The following is a 23,580-nucleotide window of genomic DNA, read 5'->3' as shown; positions in this document are numbered from 1 at the left end:
ATACTGCCACGGGCTTATCCTTTTCACTTCTCCCTCTTACGCTCTATAGGATAGTCCTATATATTTAGATAGAGGCATAGGAGCTCCTTTATTTCACTGGAATTTTTTTCCCCTCAGCTTCCTTAGTATCCTGGTTCCTTTTATTTGATTGTCCTCCAACCCAGGGGTTGCCATTGGTGTTGAAAGCTGAAGTTTGCAGCACTGGGTGTGCAAAGATTCCCCCCCCACCCCCGTAAATTACCCTCCAGGGCTTATGGGGAGGGCCAAGCCCGGCCTTCCAGCTGGGATCTTGTCGCTGTGGTGACTGCAAATTCTATTCTTAGCCTAGCACAAAGTGCTGGATCTGCATGTGCCAGTGAGGTGAGGCTGTCCCTTCCAGTGCCATTGAGAGGCCAAACAAATACTGAAGAAAAGGCCGCCCTGAAGAATTTACCCATCCCCTTCCAAGGGATAAATTCCCCTAGGGAATGAGGGTGGGGAAGAATGCATGTGACTATAGGGAATCTGCAAATAGTTTCATTGAAGGGAAAAAAAAAAGAGCTCTGAACATCTACAGCAACAAGCTCTCTGTGGCTCCCATGGTAGGCCAGGAGAACTCCCAGCCCCCTATTCAGGAGCCTCAAGCAGCAGTTGCTGAGCTTATATCCAGGAACATCTGGGTTTGGTGTACCCTGGAGGCCAAAAAGCCAAATATAGCAGAGAGGGAATCACCATCCCTTCACCTTCCCTATGTCTAGTCAGTTGTGACTTTGGGCTCTTTTGGTAGAGTTACTTACATACATATCAGTAACTGACTCTTCCCTCATTCTCTGCCAGGTTTGAATGGGGATGTGAATGTTAATGGCTTATCTACTGTATCTCACACTACTACTTCAGGGATTTTGAACTCTGCTCCTCACTCCTCCAGCACTTCACACCTCCATCACCCCAACGTGGCCTACGACTGTCTCTGGAACTACTCACAGTATCCATCTGCCAATCCTGGCAGCAACCTCAAGGACCCACCCCTTCTCTCCCAGTTTTCGGGGGGACAGTACCCACTCAACGGCATCCTTGGGGGCAGCCGGCAACCTTCATCCCCAAGTCACAACACTAACCTTCGGGCTGGGAGCCAAGAGTTTTGGGCCAACGGTACCCAGAGTCCCATGGGGCTTAACTTTGACTCACAGGAACTCTATGATTCCTTTCCTGATCAGAATTTTGAGGTGATGCCCAATGGACCCCCTAGTTTTTTCACCTCCCCCCAGTCTTCTCCTATGTTGGGATCCAGCATCCAGACCTTTGCACCCTCCCAGGAGGTAGGCAGTGGTATCCATCATGATGAGACAGCAGAAAAGGAACTGACTTCAGTTGTGGCAGAGAATGGCACTGGCTTGGTAGGCAGCCTGGAGCTGGAAGAAGAGCAGCCAGGTATAACTGTGGGCCCTACAAGCTGGGTGGGGAGAGGGAAAGTGGGGCTGGGGGGACAGTGGCTTTTTGAGGTGAGGAAAACTTGTCTTTCCAGCTCTCTGCAGTGGAGGCTGATTTGCATGTTGGTGATTAGCAGAGCCAAGTGGCTGGTGTTTTTGCGGCAGCAGCACCAGCTCGCGAGTGGGAGTGCAAATTATTTCAAGCTCATGCAGAGCTCCTGGCCTGGAGAGGGCAGGTGGGCGAGCCCGAAACAGCCCCAACAGACACCCTGCATCAAGAAGGGCTTCTTCCAAAATAGAGGGGGTTGGGGCATTATCTAGTAGGCACTGAGGTAGTTCTTGACTGACAATGGCAGGGTCACACTGGCTGCTGAACTGGGCTGAGCCCTAGTAGTGGTGGGCACATGAAGGAGGGAAGAAGGCAGGCAGAGCATAATGTTGCTTGTTTCCTCAGTGTCCTTTTTCGTTGTTATTATTGGTACATGTGACGAGTCCTCTCATTTTTTCCCCTCAATATATAAAAGTTTAGCTTTATTTGATTCCAAGTATAAGAGTAATCACCCTGTAATATCACAGGATGTTTTCTCTTTTTACCACCTGTTCTCACAAGATGGGGTAGATACCTGAGAGCATGATGGAGTTCTGGTCTCAGACCCTACTCCCCTGTCCCCTCTCTTTGTCTGCAATAGGATTTTACCAGCTTAGGAGTATATTGGTATGATCGGTACCCAACCTAGAACTGGCACCCTGACAGCTATAAATGTTGAATAAGTGAATATCCCTCTAGCAAAGATTGTCTACATACTATAGCTAAATGAACTGGTTAATGACACTGATTTTGACTTCTACCCTCTTCTGGGATTTCTCAGAATTGAAGATATGTGGCTATAATGGCTCTGTCCCCTCTGTGGAGGCATTACACCAAGAGGTCTCAGTCCTGGTGCCTGACCCCACAGTGAGCTGCTTAGATGATCCTTCACACCTTCCTGATCAACTGGAAGACACACCAATCCTCAGTGAAGACTCTCTGGAGCCCTTCAACTCTCTGGCACCAGGTGGGCTTGGAGGCGTCCCTCCAACTTATCCCTGCAGAGGGTAGCCATTTGTCTACTACTTGGGAAGATATAGTAAACTAGGCAAAGTTGCAAGGAGTCTGGAGCTTTAGGTCATCCAGATAATCCTGGCAGACCACAGTTACATGCCACTGGCTGGGCCAACTGCACTCTGAACTAAATTGGTTCATTTCCCAGGTCTCCCAATATCTCTTTTGGCCAAGAGCCTTGGGCTGTAATAATTCACTAAATGGGGACTTATTACCACATAGTTGGGCTTTTGGGTTTCTCTAACTAGAGAGAAAACATTTGAAAACATTTGCCAGAAAGTAATTAAACCGTTTTACCCAGCAAAGTATTAAAAAGGCTTGTTTTACAATAGATAATAGAATTTTGCTTGGGTCTGTGGGTTCATAAAGGGCCAATGCCTTTCCTTTCATTTTCATCTCAAGCTTTAATGATCACTACAGTCTGATGACTTTACTCTTTCAGGGAGAGGGTTGCCAATTACCCCTAATTTAATATTAGGAAATACCTTCACAGGTTCTGGGAACTAGAATTGGATATTTTCAGATGAATATTCCTAAAAGGAATCTTGCCTTCTGTTTTTTCCTCAATATCCTGCTTTTTTTTTTTTTTAATTTTTCCACTTCCATGAATAGAGCCAGTGAGCGGAGGACTCTATGGTATAGATGACACGGAGCTGATGGGTGCGGAGGACAAGCTGCCTCTTGGGGACAGCCCTGTGATCTCTGCTCTTGATTGCCCTTCCCTGAATAATGCCACTGCCTTCAGTCTTCTGGCTGATGATAGTCAAACTTCAGCTTCTATCTTTGCCAGCCCCACCTCTCCACCTGTCCTAGGGGAGTCTGTCCTGCAAGGTAAGTGTGGAGAGGTAGGACAAAGAGCATGGCACTTGACTTTGGAAAAAGAGAGAGAATAGGTCTCATAGTTAGGGCCTCAGGGATGGGAAATCTGCTTGAGTACCTTGCTGGGGCCTGAAGGGAATATTGGGTAGAATATGATGGTACTAAAAAAGGCACACGGCTGTGCTCCAGTAGCCATGTTTCTTGATGATGACTGAACAATGATATAGCTTTCACAATCAGACTTTGTGAATGTGAAATCCTTATGTCTGATGCTCCTTTTAGCTACTATATCAACAGAAGAGTAGAACATATGGAATAAAAATAAATAATAGGGGGAATAAATGTTAAAATAAATTCAGTTTGAAATAGTGGTATATGAAAGCGAGGGGTAAGGGGTATGGTATGTATAGTTTTTTTTTCTCTATTATCATTTTATTTCTTTTTCCGTTGTCTTTTTATTTCTTTTTCTAACTCGATGCAAATGTACTAAGAAATGATGAATATGCAACTATGGGATGATATTAAGAATTACTGATTATATATGTAGAATGGAATGATTTCTAAATGTTTTGTTTGTTAATTTTTTTAATTAATTAAAAAAAAAAAAAGGCACACATCACTACACTCTGACCTCTGCCCTGTGCCCAGAAGAATTTATGAGACTTGGAATTTCAGGAAAAAGGAGGCCAGAGGGCTTACTGGCTTCAGGTAGAAGATGTTTCTTTATATGATGACAGCAGCAACAGCTTTGCCCTTTAACCTTCATGAATGGTTGGGGAAGAAATACATATGCTACATCTTTGTTTCCAAAAGTAGAGAAAAGCCCTCAAAGTAATCTCATTCATTTAGTCCAAGTTTGATTAAGTAGATTGTCTTGTGTGCCAACATTTTTCCTTTACCCATCCTGTCCCTTTGATCTAGATAACAGCTTTGATCTGAATAATGGTAGTGATACAGAACAGGAAGAAATGGAGACTCAGGATTCAGACTTCCCACCAACCCTGCCCCAGCCAACCTCTGATCAGGCATCTGCTATTCAGCTACACCCAGAAGTCTCACCAGCAGTCTCACCTACAGCCTCCCCAGAAGTGTCTACAGAAATCTCTCCAGTTGTCTCCCCAACAGCCTTCCCAACAGTCTCTCCAGCCTCCCCAGCAGCCCTCCCAGCTGTCTCCTCAGAAGTCTCCCTGACAGACTCTCCAGTTGCCTCCCTTAAAGTCTCCCCTGAAGCTTCCCCAACAGCTGCCTTCCCAACAGCCTCCCCAGCAAATAAGGATGTCAGCAGCTTCTCTGCAACTACTGCTGACCTGGAAGAGATCACTGGAGAAGGAGTCACAACATCTGGTAGTGGTTAGTGTCCAGATTCTAGTCTACCCCTAGAATAATTCCAGGAAAAATTTCTGTCCCATGTTGCATTTAGGCCCTTCCCTACAGGCCTATTTCAATATTTTGCTTTAATTCTTAACTTGGGTATTCCCTGTCTTCCTCCCAAGGCGATGTCCTGAGGAGACGTATTGCTACCCCAGAAGAAGTTCGTCTTCCCCTCCAGCATGGGTAAATGCTCTAGTTTGCTATATACATTGACCTTGACAAGTTTAATACATGACTCTAGAAAGAAGGGACCTCCTTTCCTTGTCTGAAGTGGCGGAAGAATGGGTTAGACAGGAGTGGATGAAAGGACAGTTATCTGTAATGACAATGTTCTTGACTTTCCTTCTTCCTCTCTGGAAGTCTGTTTCCCCTCACCTATTCTTTCCTCATTCTGTAGTAACTCACTTTTGCTCAAAGGGTCCAGCTATTGTCTTTTCCAAACCCAGTTGGTGACTTGCGGACTCAGATGCTCAAACTGTGTCTGGCTTGTTCTATTTGTGTGGAGGAGGGATAACAGTGAGTAGGGAGTGGCATAGTACCAATAAGTTGAGTTTTTTGTTGTTATTTTCTTGGTGTTTTTTTGTTTTTATTACTATTATTATTATTTTGTTATTATAATGCTTTGGGGAGAAGTAAAGGTAGGAACAGTACATGACCAGAATGAGCAAGCTAGCTGACAGCAAGGACCTTATAGGACTAACTACCTTCCTGGATTTTCCCCACCCCCATTCCTCTAAGCTATTGTGTTCACCAAGTCTTAATACTGCATCAAGTTTTAAGGGAAGAATAAGGGTAGGTCTTAGAATAATCTATTGTTAGAAGCATATCGTTCTTAGTGAGACCCTGTCCTATTTGAGTCATTTCATGGGGTCAATGAGTTTACCTGTGGGGTTAGCAATAAATTTACCAACTTCTGCTTGCCTCCCTTGTCTTGTCTTTCCTGCATTAATTCCCTTAGGTCTTCATCCTCTTTACTAGAGATCCAGTAATTGCCCTGAATGGCATCAGGGAGGGAGTTCTGGCCACTCATCTCACTGACATTGTAAAAGGAAGGATGGATGTCTTTCTGGGCTTGTGCAGTTTGCTTTCTAATTGAGGACCTGAGAGATTAGCTAGAACTCAAGCTTGCCTTCTAGCCAAGCTTGTGTCATGCTCCTTCTGCATCTACCTGTGGTTCTAGTGAGACAGATTATGAGAGAGTCATTTGCTCAGTGGGTTTGGCTCCTGGGTGGCATGGGAATGGGTAGAGGTGTGACCTGGTGGCAGGGCCCGTGTGCTTCTCTGGCAGATGGCGGAGAGAGGTGCGCATCAAGAAGGGCAGCCACCGATGGCAGGGGGAGACCTGGTATTATGGCCCCTGTGGGAAGAGGATGAAACAGTTCCCAGAAGTGATCAAGGTAATGTAGCTTTCATGGGTTTTCTTAGGGAAACACCAGCTCCTTTCTCAGGCCCAGTGGCAGCAGGCTGGCATTGTCTCCTGTGGTGCCTGTTCTGCTTGTGCCATTGCTGGGCAAAATTATGGTAGGGCCACAAATTTATTAATGCCACCTTACCTCCTCCTCTTAGTACCTGAGCCGTAATGTGGTACACAGTGTCCGCCGTGAACACTTCAGCTTCAGTCCCCGTATGCCTATTGGAGATTTCTTTGAAGAAAGAGACACACCAGAGGTGCAGTCCCAAGGGTTAAATATGTTTTTGTTCCTGAGAAAGGGTTGCTGAACAAACTACAGCTTCCTTTTGTGGGGTTTGGAGGTTCTGGGACATTGAATGGTTCAGAGGGCCTGGTTGCCTGTACTGATTCCCTTGTATGGTAACACAGTCTTCCTCATTATCTTAGGGCTTGCAGTGGGTACAGCTCTCAGCAGAGGAGATCCCATCCAGGATTCAAGCAATCACTGGCAAACGGGGCCGACCTCGAAACACTGAGAAGGCCAAGACCAAGGAAATCCCCAAAGTGAAACGGGGCCGAGGTCGGCCACCCAAAGTCAAAATCACTGAGCTATTGAATAAGACAGACAGCCGCCTCCTAAAGAAATTGGAAGCCCAAGGTACAGTGGTATTTCCTACTTTGGAATGCTGTTCACCCCATGGGGTATCTGAAGTGCTGACAAATTATTCATACCTGGGTTTCCAAGGAGTATAACTGACATTATCTGGACAGAATGAATCTGAATCAACTTCTCCCTGGGATGCTGGGGTCCCAGCACTTTTAGAGTACTTCTTTTCCATCCAATTTCTTCCTTGAGTTATTCTTCCTGTTGGAAGATGATGGCATTGGTTCCAAAGAGAGGACTTTCATGTCCTTTCTACCTACCTTTCAACTTCTCTCTTATCGCATCAGATTCAGTAGTACATCACTTACCTTAAATTATTACCATCATCACAAAGATTCAGAATTCATGTCTGAATTAAAAAGATAATTGGCAGTATTTTAGTGAATTAGCTATCTATTTTTTCAATAAATATTACATTTATCTTGAGGTAGTGTAAAGAATGTGAAAAAAATTTAGTCTTTGACACCACTTTAGAATTTCATCTTTCCTGTATAATGACTGTGACTTGGAACAAGTCACTTGCTTCATTTACAGATAATATCTGTCTAATTGACAGATGTGGTAGTGGTAGTGTTTCTATACCAGAAGCAAAAATAATAATAATAATAATAATAATAATAATAGGTATTCATATTAAAAACGTCAATTCTAAAATACTCTACTGTTTGCAGAATTATACTTCACTATTCAGTCTTCCAAAAAGGAAGAAGACATGGGAGCTGAGTATAAACAGAAACTATGGCAGAGTCACCCACATGCTACTGAGATGTCCATTATCTGGGCCCTTTCTCTCTGGTACTCTCTTTGCTCTCAAATCTCTGTCTGTTGGTTGCTGCCCATGTCAGGTAGTGTGTAAGAGAGAAAGGGCTGTAGGTTTACTCTGTCATTGCGACCCCTTTTCCATCAGCCAGATCCAGATCCCTTATAAAGCAGTCTGATGGGCTCCAGGGGCTAGTGCTTCTGGGCAGGAGATGTCATTTGGGTTCTTTGTGCCACCCCCAGAGCAGATGACTCTAACATTTTTTATCCCTGACATTTAATTATGTATGCTTAAAACAAAACAAAACAAAAAACTATTCTAGATTGTTTAGGGAGTTGTTTGGGAGCCAGCTTTGCCACAGGCCTGTGCCACCCTGGATGGGAGGGATGAATGTTTGAGCCTCACTCTTTTTCTACCCTCACAGAAACACTGAATGAAGAGGATAAAGCAAAGATGAGTAAAATCAAGAAGAAGATGAGACGGAAGGTACAACGGGGAGAGTGTCAGACTACTGTCCAAGGGCAGGTGAGAGGCATTGGAGATATTATACAGTGGGTTAACTTTCCCAATAACCTACTTCGTCTTTTCTTCCATCTCCTGCATCTGTCACCTGTGTGTTGCAGCACATGTCCATTACCCTGAAACCTCTTGGGCTTTATTAAAAGAATATTCTGGGCAGAGTGATAGAATTGATCATTATCCATCCCTCATCCCGTCTCTCACCTCTCCTCGCCAGTACCCTTGTCTCTGTTTTTTAATTCTAGCCCAAGCAGAGATACTTTGAAAGTTTGAGGAGAAATGACTTCCCTTATGGTTTTCAGGCCAGAAACAAGCGGAAACAAGAGACTAAGAGCTTAAAGCAGAAGGAAGTTAAAAAGAAATCCAAGGTAGGTGTGTGTACACACTCACCAAATATGACTTTGAAGCCCCTAAACTGATTTTTGCAAGACATGCATAGATTTTGTTTTCTAGTGTGTTTTCTGGGCTCTGAGGCTGAAAGGGACTAGGACCATAGAAGGATGGTAATTGGTATCTTCATGGGACTCTTTATTCCTCTTTCCATTGGCTGGGTAGGTTGAAAAGGAGAAGGCAAAAACAAAGCAGGAAAAACTGAAGGAAAAAGTCAAGAAGGAAAAGAAGGAGAAAGTAAAAATGAAGGAAAAGGAGGAGGTAGCCAAAGCCAAGCCAACTGGTAAAGCAGATAAGACTTTGGCCACACAGAGGCGCTTGGAAGAAAGACAGAGGCATCAGATGATTTTGGAGGAGATGAAGAAACCCACAGAGGATATGTGTCTGGCTGACCACCAGGTAGTGAGGGGCAAGTAATAGGTTCTCGGTTATGGATGGGGGCTAATTGTGAAGACATTGCTATTAAAGGAAGAGCCTCAGATATCCAAACTATTTTTGACGGGTCCTCCCTCCACTTTTATCCAATAGCCCCTGCCTGATTTTTCACGCATCCCTGGTCTGATACTTCCCAGTGGGGCCTTCTCAGACTGCTTGACCATTGTGGAGTTCCTGCATAGTTTCGGCAAAGTGCTGGGCTTTGACCCTGCCAAAGATGTGCCTAGCCTAGGGGTCCTACAAGAGGGACTCCTGTGTCAAGGCAACAGCATAGGCGAGGTGCAAGATCTGCTAGTTCGGCTCCTGAAGGCTGCACTCTGTGATCCTGGCTTGCCCTCCTACTGTCAGGTGAGACCTTTTTCTAGGGAGATTGGAACTATCTGTGATCCAGGGCTTTGTCTCAGCTTTGCTTTTTCTCTTTATGCACACATGAAAGTCCCTCCCTAAAGTAATCAGGACAAGTAACAAAGTAATCAGGACAAGTAACGGAAGATTTAAGTTCTCTGTATCTGTTTTCCTCATACTATTCCTTCTGTTCCTCTTTCTTTTTGACTCCCTTTATTTTCATTATTTCCTTTTATTTTTTTTCCTTTTCTTTTGCATCTTTCCTCCTCCCATCTTTTCCTAGCAGCTTTCATTCTTTTCCTCTTGTCCTGTCTTAACCCCCCTAGTTCTGTCTTATTGTATTTTCCCCTTCCTGGTTCACCTGACTTTGAGTTGTTCTTCTTTACCACCTCACTTCCATTATGTTCTCCTAACAGTCTCTAAAGATCTTGGGGGAGAAGGTATCCGAAATCCCACTGACGAGAGACAATGTGTCTGAGATCTTGCGCTGTTTCCTTATGGCGTATGGAGTGGAGCCAGCCCTCTGTGACAGCCTGCGTACCCAGCCTTTTCAGGCTCAGCCACCCCAACAGAAGGCTGCTGTCTTGGCCTTCCTCGTGCATGAGCTCAACGGCTCCACCCTCATCATCAAGTGAGGGGCTGGGAGTGGGGGTGATTACTGTATGCCTTTTGTCCTAACTCAAAGTCAGAATGGGAGAGAGGAGGGGGTTAGCCATACAGAAGTCCTGGGGTGATCATGGGTCCACTGCCATGCTCTGGAGATGCTAGAGTTCTCCGGGAGAGAACTTAAGCCTTCCTCTGCCAATCATCCAATATAGGTTCTAGTCTGAAACTCCCTTTTTTGCTGAAGCCCCTATACCCCTGTGCTTCTCTTCCTTTGCTTTGTGCTGCCACTTTTACCTCCAAAATCCCATTCCCTATTCCCCTGCAGTGAGATTGACAAGACTCTGGAGAGTATGTCCAGCTACAGGAAAAACAAGTGGATTGTTGAAGGCCGGCTTCGGAGGTAGGGACAGGAGAGAAAGGGGGAAAGGGTGAAGTATAGGCAGGACTTTTGCCTGGAACTTAATGCCTTAGCTCTTTCTCTGGGGTTGGGACCTTACCAGGATTCAGGATGGTTCAGATTCCAGGTGTTCCTGTAGTGGCAGTATCACATTCCTTACCACAGTTTCTCTTATTCTTTCCCTATCATTTCAAGACTGAAAAGTGCTCTGGCCAAGCGAACTGGGCGGGCTGAGGTAGAGATGCAAGGACCAGAGGAAGGCCTGGGGCGGAGACGCAGTTCTCGAATCATGGAGGAAACCAGTGGTATAGAAGAGGAAGAAGAGGAGGAGACTTTAGCAGCTGACCATGGTCGTAGGAGTCGAAGAGATGGAGAGGTACTGGCTCAGGACTGAAGAGAGGAGTGGAAACTGGAAAATAAATGATGTCTTTCTCTTGAATCGAACTCCCTTTCTCTTTGTATCTACTTGCTTCTTCCCCAGGTTGATCCCCCAGCATCCAGCATCCTGGAGCTAGAGCGCCAGATAGAAAAACTCAGCAAGGTAATGTGCATCTAAACTTCAGAAACTGGAGGTATGGGCTGGGCAAGAATCATCTTCTGAGTTGGGCCAGATGGTACCAATTTTTTAGGAAACTGAAAGCCATTGCCTTTCTTTTTCCACATACTGGATGAATTCACCATTGTCGCTCTAGAAATGTATTTTTTATTCATTTTGCTTTTCCACTGCCTACCCAGCGTCAGCTCTTCTTTCGTAAAAAGCTGCTTCACTCATCCCATATGCTTCGGGCAGTCTCCATGGGTCAAGACCGCTATAGACGTCGCTACTGGGTGCTGCCATATTTGGCTGGTATCTTTGTGGAAGGAACAGAGGAGAGCTTAGGTAGGTGTGTCTGTGGGAACCTGAATTCTGAGTCCTGTGTAACAAAAGGTAAACAACTCCTTTTCCCTCTCAGGAGTCTTGGGCTTCTTTTATTTTAAGGGAATCAGTATGATATAGTAGTTAAGAGCATGGGCTTTGCAGTAAGACTACCGACCTGCTACCTGCTCTACCGTTTACCAGCTGTGTACTTCAGTTTCTTTCTTTGTAAGATGAGTAAATGTTCTTACAGTAGTGTTTAACATATAATTGGTTCTCAATAAATGTTTGCTGCTGCTGCTACTGATGATAATGATGATTACTTGGGGGAGTAATGTTTCCTCCCCAGATACTAAATTCATTGGCTTATAAACTTTTGCAAATAGAATCTCAAAGGGGGTGCTAGGCCCAAGGGAAAAAGAGTATATGTCCTATATTTATACTATGCCTGTTTCTTTTGCCTTATATATCAGTGTATATCTGACATTCCTTTCTTCTCTTTATAGTTCCTGAGGATATGATAAAGCAGGAAACTCACTCTTTAAAAGTGGCAGCCCATCCAGCACCCAGCCCAGCCCTCTTGTCTGGAAAGAGGGAGTTAACTGACTCCAACACCTCTGCCAGTTCTTCTGCCCGGGCCCGAGGCCGACCTCGAAAAACTAAGCCTAGGTCTCTGCGGCCTAAGCACCTTAAGTCCCCTGTCAGGGATCAGGATTCAGAAGAGCTACAGGGCCAGCCTCAGCCTGAGGCCCAGCCCCCTCCTCAGCTTCAGGCCCAGTCCCTTCCCCCGTTTCAGCTTCAGCCCCAGGCCCAGCCCCAGCCTCAGTTGCAGTCTCACCCCCAGTTCCATAATGGGTTCTTAGAGCCAGAAGGCTCCCCTTTGTCTCTGGGTCAGAGCCACCATGACCTCAGCCAGTCGGCCTTCCTGTCTTGGTTGAGCCAGACTCAGAACCACGGTTCCCTGCTGAGCAGCTCTGTCCTCACACCTGATAGTAGCCCAGGAAAACTGGACACAGCCCCGTCACAGCCCCCGGAGGAGCCAGAGCCTGATGAGGCAGAATCCAGCCCTGATCCTCAGGCTCCCTGGTTTAACTTCTCAGCCCAGATGCCCTGCAATGCTGCCCCTACACCACCCCCAGCAGTTTCTGAGGACCAGCCTGCTCCCTCCCCTCAGCTACCTGCCTCCTCCAAGCCAGTAAGTAGCCAGAATTAGTTATATGTACTTCTACTTCATCTTGCCACAGGTTGGGCGAAAGGATAGGGCCACTGGGATCCTATAAACATGAAAAGGCCCTTAGCCCTTATGTCTGCCTTATGTCTCATCTCATTCATAGGTGAATAGACCAAGTGCTGCCAACCCCTGTTCTCCAGCCCAGCTCTCTTCCACCCCCTTTCCTGGAGTGGTCCCCAAGAGGCGAGCAGGAGACCCTGGAGAAATGCCACAGAGTCCCACAGGGCTGGGACAGCCAAAACGGAGAGGGAGGCCCCCCAGTAAGTTCTTCAAACAGATGGAACAGTGTTACCTAACCCAGCTGACCGCCCAGCCTGTTCCCCCTGGTGAGTGACTTGGACTGAAACAGGGTAAGAGTGTAGACAGAAGTGGCATCCAATGTGGGCAGTGTAATTTAAAGCTCAGTGAGCATACTCTTTTCACAGAAATGCGCTCAGGCTGGTGGTGGATCCAAGATCCTGAGACATTAGATGCCACGCTCAAGGCCCTGCACCCCCGAGGCATCCGAGAGAAGGCACTTCACAAACACCTTAGCAAGCACAAGGACTTCTTGCAGGAAGTCTGCCTACGGCCCTTAACTGGTAAGATGAAGACCCTAATCCAGCCTGAACTGGAGAACCTAGGGTAAATGTTGAGCTACTGCTACAAACAGTGGCCTCATGGGCCCTTCCTACTCTCTTTTTACTTCCTAGATCCCATTTTTGAGCCCAGTCAGCTCCTTGCCTTTCAAGAAGCGCTTTTGAGCTGGTCCCCCAAAGAGAAGACATATGAAACAGACCTGGCTGTGCTTCAGTGGGTAGAGGAGCTGGAACAGAGAGTTATCTTGTCTGATCTGCAGATTCGGGTACATTGGGGAAGGCTGGGACTGAGTAGTGGGTTTATGGCAAGGGCATTAATCTCTCACACCCTGTTAGGAAATATCTTGGGTCACAAGTCACTATGACCTTAAATGGGTCACATTTTTTCATATGCCTGATTTTTCTCCTGTTCACTGAGGAGTTTTATTTCTCTCTTCCACCTGCAGGGCTGGACATGTCCTAACCCAGACTCTGCCCGGGAAGACTTGACCTACTGTGAGCATCTTCCTGACTCCCAGGAGGACATCACCTGGAGAGGTCGGGGCAGGGAAGGACTGGCCCCCCAGCGTAAAACTACCAACCCTCTGGACCTGGCTGTGATGCGATTGGCTGCACTAGAGCAGAATGTGGAACGGCGGTACCTACGGGAGCCCCTCTGGCCAGCTCATGAGGTTGTAGTGGAGAAGGCCCTGCTCAGTACACCTAGTGGTGCCCCCCAGTGCACCACTACAGAAATGTGAGTGCTGTCTTTCCTTCACCCTTTCTTGGTCCTGAAAGGGAAGGTATAATTCCCTCTTTAATGGATCCTGCTCCTCATCCAAAGATCACCATGTTCTCCCTCCAGATCATATGAGATCACCCCTCGTATTCGGGCCTGGCGCCAGACACTTGAGCGGTGTCGGAGTGCAGCCCAGGTGTGCTTATGCCTGAGCCAACTGGAGAGGTCTATTGCCTGGGAGAAGTCTGTCAACAAAGTGGTAAGAGGCTGAGAGAACCTTAGAACACTGAGGAGCCAGCCAGCCGGGGTGGGTGGTATCACTGGCAGGCAGAGGCTTGGGGACTCACCTTGCTTCTTCACAACCTTGGTCTAGACCTGTCTAGTCTGCCGGAAGGGTGACAACGATGAGTTTCTTCTGCTTTGTGATGGGTGTGACCGTGGCTGCCATATTTACTGCCATCGACCCAAGATGGAGGCTGTCCCAGAAGGAGATTGGTTCTGTGCTGTCTGTTTGGCCCAGGTAAGGCTTCTGCCCTCCTATTCTCCCAAGTGGAAATCAGAGTTCTTTTTTCCACTTAACCACCAGTCCTGGATGTATCCCTTCTTATCCTGCCCTCAGTCTCTTGAAAAGAGCTCCAGACTGGATGTTGAGAGACCTGGGTTCTGGTCCTTCGGACAAATCACTTATATTCTATAGCTTCAACTGTTTCTTCTGTAAATGGGAATACTTATACCTTCCCTTTTGCCTACCTTATTGGATTTTGTGAATAAATTTACATGCTGGCTTACAGATGAAAGTTTTTTGTTTTTTTATTTAATTATAATGTGATATAAACTTTATTATATTAGCTATTTTTAAGTGTAGAACTCAGCAGCATTAATTACATTCACAATGTTGTGCAACTGTCATCACCATCCATTGCCAAAACTTTTTCATCATCCCAAACAGAAACCTGTACCCAGTGAACAATAATCCCTTTTTCCCCATTTCCCCACCTCCTAGATGCTGATAACCTGTAAATTACTTTGTCTCAATGAATTTCCCTGTTCTAGATATTTCATACAGTAATTGTCTTCCTGGCTTTGTTTCACTTAGCATAATACCCAAAAGAGTCCTCTCTGTTGTCGCATGTATCAGAATAGTCATTCCTTTTTATGGATAAATATAATTCCATTATGCGTGTATACCACATTTTGTTTATCCATTTGTCTGTTGATTGACATTTAGGTTTCTTCCCCCTTTTAGCTATTGTGAATAATGCTGGCGTACAGATAATAGATATCTCAGTTTTAGGGGAGTATATACCTAGAAGTGGAATTGCCAGGTCATATTGCCAGATTTTTGAGGAACCTGTATAAGAACATTTTGAAGCTGTGATCTTACTTAAACAGGTAGGGATTGTAATGAACTGCAAGGCAAGCAGAACATATCACCAGCTGTTGCTGCTCTTGCCGTCTATCTCAGCAGGTAGAGGGTGAATTCTCTCAGAAGCCTGGTTTCCCAAAGCGAGGCCAGAAGCGAAAAAGTAGTTATGCACTGAACTTCCCAGAGGGTGACAGCCGCCGTCGCCGGGGACTATTGAGGAGCCGAGAAAGCCCAGCAGGGCCTCGGTATTCAGAAGAAGGGTTCTCCCCCTCCAAGCGGCGGCGATTCTCTATGCGGAACCACCACAGTGATCTCACATTTTGCGAGTGAGTTGAGTGATTGGGGAATACCTGGCCATACTTTTGCCAGAGGAAAAAGCTGGGTGGGGTTAATGTATTTGCTTCCTGAGGGCTAGTCGTCACTGTCTCTGAATGATAGGATTATTCTGATGGAGATGGAGTCCCATGATGCAGCCTGGCCTTTTCTGGAGCCTGTGAATCCACGGTTGGTGAGCGGCTATCGTCGAATCATCAAAAACCCCATGGATTTTTCCACCATGCGGGAGCGACTGCTCCGGGGAGGGTAAGTAGACAGATACCGGCTTCTCTGGCTCTTCTCCATTATTGCCGTAATTCCTTCCCACCTCACAGCTCTGCCTCCACCCTTGCCCAGGTATACCAGCTCAGAGGAGTTTGCGGCTGATGCCCTCCTGGTCTTTGACAACTGCCAGACCTTCAATGAGGATGACTCTGAAGTAGGCAAAGCTGGGCACATCATGCGCCGTTTCTTTGAGAGCCGCTGGGAGGAGTTTTATCAGGGAAAACAGGCCAATCTGTGAGGCAAGGGAGGTGGGGTGTCAGCTTGTGGGAATCTTACCCCCTCCTTCCAAACAAAACAAAACCCTGCCATTCTCACCTGCTGATGCTGCCCTGGGTCCCAACTCAAGAGTCAGAGATTATACTCTGATTTTTGGACCCTACTCTTGGCAGTACTCCACATCCTCTTACTTTTACACCCCTTTTTCCCTTTCCTCTTCTTACTCCTCTAATAAGAGGGGAAGAGATGAGGTCCTTCTGGACTGAAAGCCAAAAAAGAAAGAAACAGTTTTTCCTTTCTGTTTTATTTCCTAATTAAAAATGGGGAGGGAGAAAGAAGTCCCTCCTTCCTCCTCCCAGCTTTCTCTCTCCTTCCCTGTACATGCCCCAGCATTCTGGGGCTATTTAACAATAGCAATAGTTCTAGTGAATGTGTGAAACCGAGAAACACTCTGTACTGTGTGTGGACCCGCAGTGACGGCCAGTAAAGTGGACTTAACTCCCAAGTGTGTCGAGCCGGACACCGGGCCCTGGACATGCTGCTTCCATGTTCAGTCCCTCCCCTGCTTCTCACTTTCTCTCTCTCAAGGTTTTCCTTTTTTACCCTCACCCCTATTTTACAGATTTTCCTTCATCCAATAATGTAAAACTATTGTGTACGGGTTCTTCCCTCCTTTTCTCTTCCCCCAAATCTTTTTCCCCTTCCCTTCAAAGGAAAAAAATGTTCAGAGGTCCCTGTCTTTCTCTCTGATCCATCTTCCTGCCACTAGCTATCCCCTCTCTAATGTTGAATACTCCTCACATACTGAGTTTCCAGCCTTTTCTGAAACTCAGTAGCTGGGGAGAGGGCAGGGAGGCACACTGGGCCTTCCAGCCTCCTTCCCCATCTCTTACCCAAACTTCCCTCTTGGGAACTCCTCAGGGACAACTACTGCTGAGTTTGGGCATACCCCCAAAATGGAGGCCAGGTAGTAATTGACTGGCCTCAGAGAGAGAGTATGTGTGTGTTTGTGAATGTGTGAGAGAGAAGATGCTATGATTGTGCCCTTATATTGTTCTTGGGATCCATTTTGTTTCCCCATATACCTGTTTTTATTCCCACCTTTCCCATTGTTTCAAACCATCACTTTTTTGTCTTTGGGAAACCACAAGGAACAGTTTCTCTGGGGACAAGGCAGTGTTGCTCTCCTCTCTCCCGGTCATTTCTGTTCCAGCCTCTTCAAACTGTGCAATCTTTTAGTAGGAACTCCCTCTCTCCTCAGTAGCTTTGAGTCTTAAGCTTTTGCAGGAGAAGGGTAGAACTGGATCTTTTCTTAATCCCATGAGTTTCTGTGGGTTTAGTTGTAAGTTCCTTCCCTTACCTACTCAATACCCTTAGGACCTTGTCCCCAGCAGCAGAGACCCTGGAGCACAGGAAAGTAGGGAGAAGGGGTTCTGGATCCACCACTGCCCTACATCTGACTCTGCCCAAGTTAAGCCCCCAGCACATGAGAGGAAAGCTGCTAACTCCCAGCTACAGCTCCTGGCCCCCTGCTTTCCTGCTTAGCAGAGCCCCTCCCATCAGAAAATACGGGTACTTGCACTGGGGAGGTGGCTGCTGGGTGGCCCAAAGCAGAGAGCTGAGGCATCTAAGAAATGTTCCATTGGTGGGGGACTGGTAGGGACAGGGTGCCAGGTGAAGTGGAGCATTCCTTGTACTTCTGGCAGCACTGAATTAGCCACTGAAGAGAGGGGGAGCAGTGCAGGTCCTGGGGCAACTCCTTTCTTACTCCCTTATGCCCCTTCTCCCCCATAGCCTATTTCTAAAGTCGCCTTTTCTGTCAGATAAACCTCAAAACTTTTAATTTTATTTGAGATTTTTTTTCTTTTAAATAAGAGGTGGATTGAAGAATATTTGAATTGACTTTATATTATGCATAAATATTTATATTTTATCTAAATAACTGCGCTGTAACAAACTTTGTGTTAGTTAAATGTTTGGAACTGTTATAGTTGGGGGTTCCTCCTTTTTCCCCATGGCAGTTTTCCCCTGGTATAAAATGTACTAGACTAACTTTATTGTTGGAGGTGAGGTGGATAGGGAGAGTGAAATCTCAGTTGTTCCTGCTTTGGGTGCCTCTCCCAGCTCCATCTCTCCTTAGGGACCAGGCACTCTTAAAGGTGGGTTGAGGTCCTAGCCTCAGTTTGAAGTAGAGGCTGAAGGGTGGGTGGGGGCAGGGCTTGATCAAAGGGGCCATTTCTCACTTTTCTTTCCTAATCTTCCCTGCCCCTTGAGCTAGGTGGATTTTGGGAGGGAAGGCTGGTTTAAAAAAATAACACAAAAACCCACCCCCTGCCCCTTCGCTGTCGCCCTCCCCCCACCCCATCAGTCTGGTAACAGAAAGAAACCACACCATCAACACCAACAAGTTTCCATGTTCCTTTTATAACAAAAGGGACTGACTTTTATATAACCAAATGTGGTGTTTTAGTGACTTTTTGATAATGTACAGTTTTTTGTGAATTTAAATTTATTTCTTTCTATATTTTTAGGACCAATCTCATTTTTAATAAGGTTAAAAAAAAAAGGAAAAAAGTCTAGAGAAAAACTGTTTTTGCCATGTGATGTTCCACAAGTGCAGCTGTAGAAAAGTGCTTGTCAGTTGAATAAAAACCACATTTGATAGAGATTCAAAAGACTCTGTGTATTTATCTTCCCTTCACCTGTGGTACTCCCACATGCCTAAAAGGATACTGGTGTTAGGGTGGTTTGACTGGCTTGGAATAGGAGATAGCAGGCAGGGAACAATATGCCCCTAAACCTGCAAGCTTGGCCTTTCCTGTGCAAGAAGCATCCAGAGGCAGAATTCCTGATTCACACCCTTTGCTTATGTACGGTGAACAGGTTCTTAGTGCTTCTGCCTAGAAGCCTGACAGAAGTGCTGGAGCAAAGTCAGGTTTAGAATGCCTTGTTCCTTGGCTTCCTAAGCTGTTACCTGTTGTAGTAGCAAATATGGGCCCATCATCAATCTCCCACCTCCCACCTCCCACCTCCCACCCACCCACTCAGAGAAAACACCTGGAAATAGACTTTTGTGTTTTATTTCAAAACAAAAGTTGAAATAAGACAAAATGGAGCAATATCAAATTATAGGGAACATGGGAAGACCAAGGGTCGGAAGAGGAAGATAGGCTGGAAGGGTGGCATCGGCATAGCATGGAGGAGTATAAAACTAGAAACCTCTGAATAAAGAAAAATACAAAGTGTGATTGATTTGGTAAATTAAACTTATTTCCCGTCCAAGGTGATAAATGCATGCGCGCGAGCTTTCACCCACTCAAAAAGACCAAAAAAGCTCTGTGTTAGGTGGGGACTTTCCTTACTTCAACTGGGAAGCCTCTAACACCCTCCAGGCTAGAAGCTTTGTATTGGTAAACAATCTAAATTACTATCTAGATATTAAGGTGGGAATATCTATCTAGATATTAAGGGAAGGGCAGAATAAAGAAAAGATATACCAGGCGCTTGTGCCCTTGTTGACTTGTGAGATTGTGAGGTAGATGTGTAACAAGGACAAAATAGTTTGGGGACATGCTTTGAGAATGACGCTTTATTCAAAACAGATGTGGACAGGCAGGGAGTAAGGGGGAGAGGATGCCTAGAGCTTTCTCATTACTGCAGTCTGGTGGGACCACCTCTAAGGAGGGGCAGCAAAATTCATCCAAGATCAGAAGAGTAATAGAGTGCATGGGCTGGTCTTAGCTGCTGAAGGAAGACTTACAGGGAAGGGAATGGTAAACATTGGGAGTGAATTTCAGGGTTCCGCTAATGTTTGGAGGGACCTAAGTGCCGGTAGCACAGAAATGGAGAGAGTAGTTGGTTTTTAGGAGAGGGAATCAGGAAGGATCAGTAGGAAAAGGCACGAAACTTAAGATCTGTCCCCTTACTGGTTGGCGTTGATAACATCTCTGAGGTCTGCTGATTCAGACCTAGCAGAACCTGGAGGCAAGTTTGGAAGTTTATTGCCTTTGGTTAAGTAGCCCCTCACGAGTGCAATGCTGCCATTCTTCCAGAAGGTGGGGCACTTGGACAAGACAGCAGCAGTGGTTCACTGTCTGGGATCCCTACATTTCAGCAAGGCTCCTCATTGCACCTTTATAGTGCTAAGAACCAACCTACAAGTAGGCCTTGGCATCGAGTAGGTTAACATTGGAGCAGCAAGGAGTGAACATTGGAGACGCCAAGGAAAATGAATAAATTCACTGATTAGTAAGTTGGGCAAGTAACAGGAATGGAAATTTGGCTGAAGTGGCACAACCCAGGGATGATCTAGAGAGCAGTGAAGTCTGGTCTTCACCCTCAGTGTAAGTTAATGCCCTCCCTACCACCTCTGTCACAGCCAAAGGCTATTACCTCTCCAGAGCTGTCAAGCTTCCTAGTCTAGACAGCTCTTCGAATTCTTTGGCCTAAAAGACTAAAAATAATTTCCCTCCCCATCATCATTCCCTCATCCTCCCTAACCTCTACCCAAAGCCCCCTCCAGTTCTAGGGTCATGTCAGAGCCTGAGGGAAACAGTAAATAGCATGTCATGAGATGGGACTGGCAGTCTCTGATCCTAGTAGAGGATGGGATTCTGGTCTGATCTACTTGACTAAAAACAGAAAAATTGCTAAAAGATTTTATAAATACTGTATCTGTAATGGGTGGAGGCGAGCTGTGAATGCACAGAGCATGAGACTGAAGACAAGATTCAGAACACTAAGTGGAAGACACTATACCCATGGTATCTTCCAACCCAGAAGTGGAAGACACCATACCCATGATATCTTCCAACCACCACAAAGAGGAACAGTGTTTAAAGAGTCTCGCCAAAGGCTCTAGAGCTAGAAGGCTCTTTGTTGCACCCCCACCAATAGGCTATTTCGTGGAAGAAAAAGTAGTCCTGGATCCTTCTTCCTCCTTTCTCTAATCACTAATCTGCTGTTAGGAACAAACAACAAGGGGGAAAAAGATATCATGAGTGTAACCTAAAAGCATCAAAAATAACTTCAGGTTCCCCAGCCCATGCCCAGACTTGCCCAAACCACAAGCACTCGTTAACAGAATCCAAGAAATAGAATCACATGAGGAGAACATGCAAACAGTAACTTCAGAATTTTAAACAAAAACAAAAAGGTCATGGCCATTTAAACATTTTTTAAATACAGAGAAAGTAGACAGAATCAGGTGTTCCAGGTGGCAAAGGAGAGGGCAGCAGTAACATCAACAGCAGTTTCTATATGTGAAAGGCCCCTACTGCATCAAACCTCCTATCATAGAACTAAGGATTGACTGAGGAATGGAGACTCAGGAATAAGAGCTACCTGCCCAGCCAAACCTTTCTTGAAAGTTAGTGGGCTTGGGCTGTTGTCCATTGGATAAGCCCATCCTAAGATTAGAAGCACCCATAAGAAACATAATAGTGGCAGTTTTGTCATTTACTTTATATCCAACCCAATGTCTCCCAACCTCTTGCCCCAGAATGTACAGAGGGACAGCCTAGGGGTAGGAAGCACTGGGACTCAATTCTGGTGTGGGCAGTAGTAGGGGAGGGAATGATGGACCCAATTCTAAAAGCAATGACTTGATACTACAGCTATATTTTCCTCTACCATCTCCTTCCACTCCTTGCAGCCAGCCTAATGAACACCTGTTTCTCCATTCACCAGCATTTGGCTTTCTATCCTGATTGTCTGACCTCAAAGTGAAGGAGAACAGAATTCCTCTTTCAGTGGGTAAGGAAGTTACCGGGAGAAGACAGGTGCAGGTTCTTAACTCCTAGAGAGCAAAGGCTTTCTACCCATCTGTCTCCATGTGCATAGTCAGGTCTTACAGAAGGAGACCAAGTTAAGAGCGAGATACAGACTTTTCTTTTTAAGGACCTTGCAAAGAATCAGATGGGATTTATTGTCCTTTTTTATCCTAGCTCCCTGTTGTCCTTCCACAAGAAGGAATATTATTTCTGATGCCCTGGCTCCCTGGGAAAGGAACTCACACACCAGGACAGGGCAGGTCACTCTGGACAGTTAGGAAGAGCTTTGTCCTTTCCCACCCCTGCAGAGCACAGGCATTGAACAGCCTCAATCCCTCCGAATCCCTCCGGGCCTAGGGTAGGTACACACAGCCAAAAGCCTTTCAAGGTCAGCTTTTGCTGTATGCAGAGGTATGAAAAATCAAAGCCTGGGAGAATTCAAGGACTCCAGTTCTCCCTCTCCCAACTAGTTGCAAGAGTGTCAAAAGGCACTGTGTGTCCAAGGTGGGGGTGGGAAGTCTACCAAGTCTTATGATCCTATGGAGGCAGAGACAACCCTGTTTATACCAAGGTTTTTCAACCTTGGTACTACTGACATTTTTGGACCAGATAATTCTTTGTTGTGTGTGGAGGGGGGCCGTAGTATGTACAGGACATTAAGAAGCATCCCTGGTCTCTATCCACGAGATGCCAGTAGCACTGCCCCAGGTATGACAATCAAAAATGTCTCCAGATATTGCCAAATGTCTCTTTGTGGACAAAATTGTCCCAGCTAAGAAACACTAGTCTCTAGGTGATGCCGCTATTCTTTCACAGTGGGGAAGGAACCTAAGAGGATTCAACAAGGTCACAGCTGTGAAGGCTCTGAGCACAGCAATGTGCAATAGGGACGAGGTCCCCGGCCACGGGACCCAGGCAGAGAAGAAAAACTTTCAGGAGGCAGGAAAACAGGTATTTCCTATAGCTGGGAAAGGTACTTCCTCAGATGGTGTCGGCCCCAGCAGTGAGAAGAGTTAGAAGTCATTAAGTTCATCCTTCTGGAACTTGCCAAAGAAGACCTAATCTTCATCCGAATTTGACTCAAAAGTGGCTTCCCAAGACTGGGTTTGTCTCTTTAATGAACCTAGGTCACATCTCAACTTTCTGAAGACCAAGTCTAGTCTTTTCTCCAGGATGTGGCAGGGCAGAGGGAGAAAAATCCAATTCCACATTGCCTGTTTAATGTTCTACCTTGTTCCTTGACCAGTCCCCCAAAAATTCCATATGAAATTTCATTCAAAAAAGAAATTCACAAAATTAAAAACTGTAAAAAGGCGAAGCAGGCAGGCTTTGCTGTATGAAAAGAGAAAAAGAACAACTGAATAAGATTCACAATAAAATCTGTGATGCGACGGGGTATATTTGCATAATTTTCCTAAACACACATACACAACAAAAAAAGTCTGTAACTAAACTCATTTAAGAAGGGCCCACAGTAGGATTCCTTCATCAATGTTCTAGCACCACATCTTTCTGTTTTCTCTTTAATGAATTAATAACAAATTGTTAAAAAAAAAGTCCCCCAAATAATTCTATTACATCAAAAAATGCTTTTCATACAAGTGAAAAGAGGCTCCACCTACCACATTTCTTTGAGGGAGGGAAAGAGTATATTGTAGTTCAAAAAAAAAACTTTATTTACAAAACAGGAAAAGAAGTATTTTTTTTATCTCCTTCAATATAGCACACAAAAAAGTGATGGTTCCCCTAGCTCCATCCGCAGTGGAGGAAGAACAGAGGGCAGAAGTGTAGAGATGTTCTTTATGTCAGACCCAGGCCTATCTGTGAAAAAACAATGGCCAAGTGCTAGTCCTTAAGAGGGCCAGAGACGGTCTGTATTCCTCCTAACCCTCAGAAGTCTGGGGGTATCAGCATCTCTAAGAACTCACTTCTCTTAAGCAAAGATGGGGAGGCATAAACCAGAGGGGGTGGGAAGGAGAATGGCAAACGTGAGAACCTGTCTGACTTAAGGCCAGGCTGAACTGTCTCCCAGTTCAG

At 45.7% G+C, this 23,580-nt stretch overlaps 2 protein-coding genes across 16 annotated transcripts in view; one reads left to right on the top strand and one right to left on the bottom strand.

The window, feature by feature from the left end:
• BAZ2A (bromodomain adjacent to zinc finger domain 2A) overlaps window positions 1–18,438 on the top strand; it is a 32,568-nt gene extending 14,130 nt beyond the window's left edge. For 8 of the 12 annotated variants that reach the window (XM_077111067.1, XM_077111063.1, XM_077111064.1 and 5 more), the window contains 28 exons: window positions 817–1,410; window positions 1,544–1,645; window positions 2,279–2,464; window positions 3,124–3,342; window positions 4,252–4,680; window positions 4,824–4,884; window positions 5,990–6,098; window positions 6,268–6,369; window positions 6,539–6,749; window positions 7,940–8,040; window positions 8,280–8,402; window positions 8,590–8,823; window positions 8,953–9,207; window positions 9,621–9,835; window positions 10,136–10,210; window positions 10,403–10,583; window positions 10,689–10,748; window positions 10,943–11,087; window positions 11,570–12,258; window positions 12,398–12,620; window positions 12,720–12,875; window positions 12,987–13,138; window positions 13,319–13,608; window positions 13,717–13,849; window positions 13,964–14,110; window positions 15,056–15,282; window positions 15,395–15,538; window positions 15,629–18,438. In XM_077111067.1, coding sequence (XP_076967182.1) covers window positions 817–1,410; window positions 1,544–1,645; window positions 2,279–2,464; window positions 3,124–3,342; window positions 4,252–4,680; window positions 4,824–4,884; window positions 5,990–6,098; window positions 6,268–6,369; window positions 6,539–6,749; window positions 7,940–8,040; window positions 8,280–8,402; window positions 8,590–8,823; window positions 8,953–9,207; window positions 9,621–9,835; window positions 10,136–10,210; window positions 10,403–10,583; window positions 10,689–10,748; window positions 10,943–11,087; window positions 11,570–12,258; window positions 12,398–12,620; window positions 12,720–12,875; window positions 12,987–13,138; window positions 13,319–13,608; window positions 13,717–13,849; window positions 13,964–14,110; window positions 15,056–15,282; window positions 15,395–15,538; window positions 15,629–15,794 — 5,729 coding nt within the window. In that variant the 3' untranslated portion in view covers window positions 15,795–18,438. The remainder of the gene's footprint in view (window positions 1–816; window positions 1,411–1,543; window positions 1,646–2,278; window positions 2,465–3,123; window positions 3,343–4,251; window positions 4,681–4,823; window positions 4,885–5,989; window positions 6,099–6,267; window positions 6,370–6,538; window positions 6,750–7,939; window positions 8,041–8,279; window positions 8,403–8,589; window positions 8,824–8,952; window positions 9,208–9,620; window positions 9,836–10,135; window positions 10,211–10,402; window positions 10,584–10,688; window positions 10,749–10,942; window positions 11,088–11,569; window positions 12,259–12,397; window positions 12,621–12,719; window positions 12,876–12,986; window positions 13,139–13,318; window positions 13,609–13,716; window positions 13,850–13,963; window positions 14,111–15,055; window positions 15,283–15,394; window positions 15,539–15,628) is intronic. The other 4 variants (XM_077111062.1, XM_077111069.1, XM_077111072.1 and 1 more) reach the window with 4 other exon arrangements.
• The window catches only part of RBMS2 (RNA binding motif single stranded interacting protein 2), an 88,790-nt gene continuing 80,902 nt past the window's right edge, over window positions 15,693–23,580 (bottom strand). For 2 of the 4 annotated variants that reach the window (XM_077111074.1, XM_077111077.1), the window contains one exon: window positions 21,492–22,875. Coding sequence is in view for 1 of the 4 variants with exons in the window: in XM_077111077.1 (XP_076967192.1) it covers window positions 22,840–22,875 (36 nt within the window). In the remaining 3 variants the exon portion in view is untranslated. Of the gene's footprint in view, window positions 15,789–21,491; window positions 22,876–22,908; window positions 23,365–23,580 lie in introns of those variants that run through there. The other 2 variants (XM_077111076.1, XM_077111075.1) reach the window with 2 other exon arrangements.

The sequence above is a fragment of the Tamandua tetradactyla genome, chromosome 7, assembly GCF_023851605.1.
Source record: "Tamandua tetradactyla isolate mTamTet1 chromosome 7, mTamTet1.pri, whole genome shotgun sequence".
Lineage (NCBI taxonomy): Eukaryota > Metazoa > Chordata > Mammalia > Pilosa > Myrmecophagidae > Tamandua > Tamandua tetradactyla.
The sequence above is the reverse complement of the archived record's forward strand: the minus strand, read 5'-3'. Positions and strand labels throughout refer to the sequence as shown.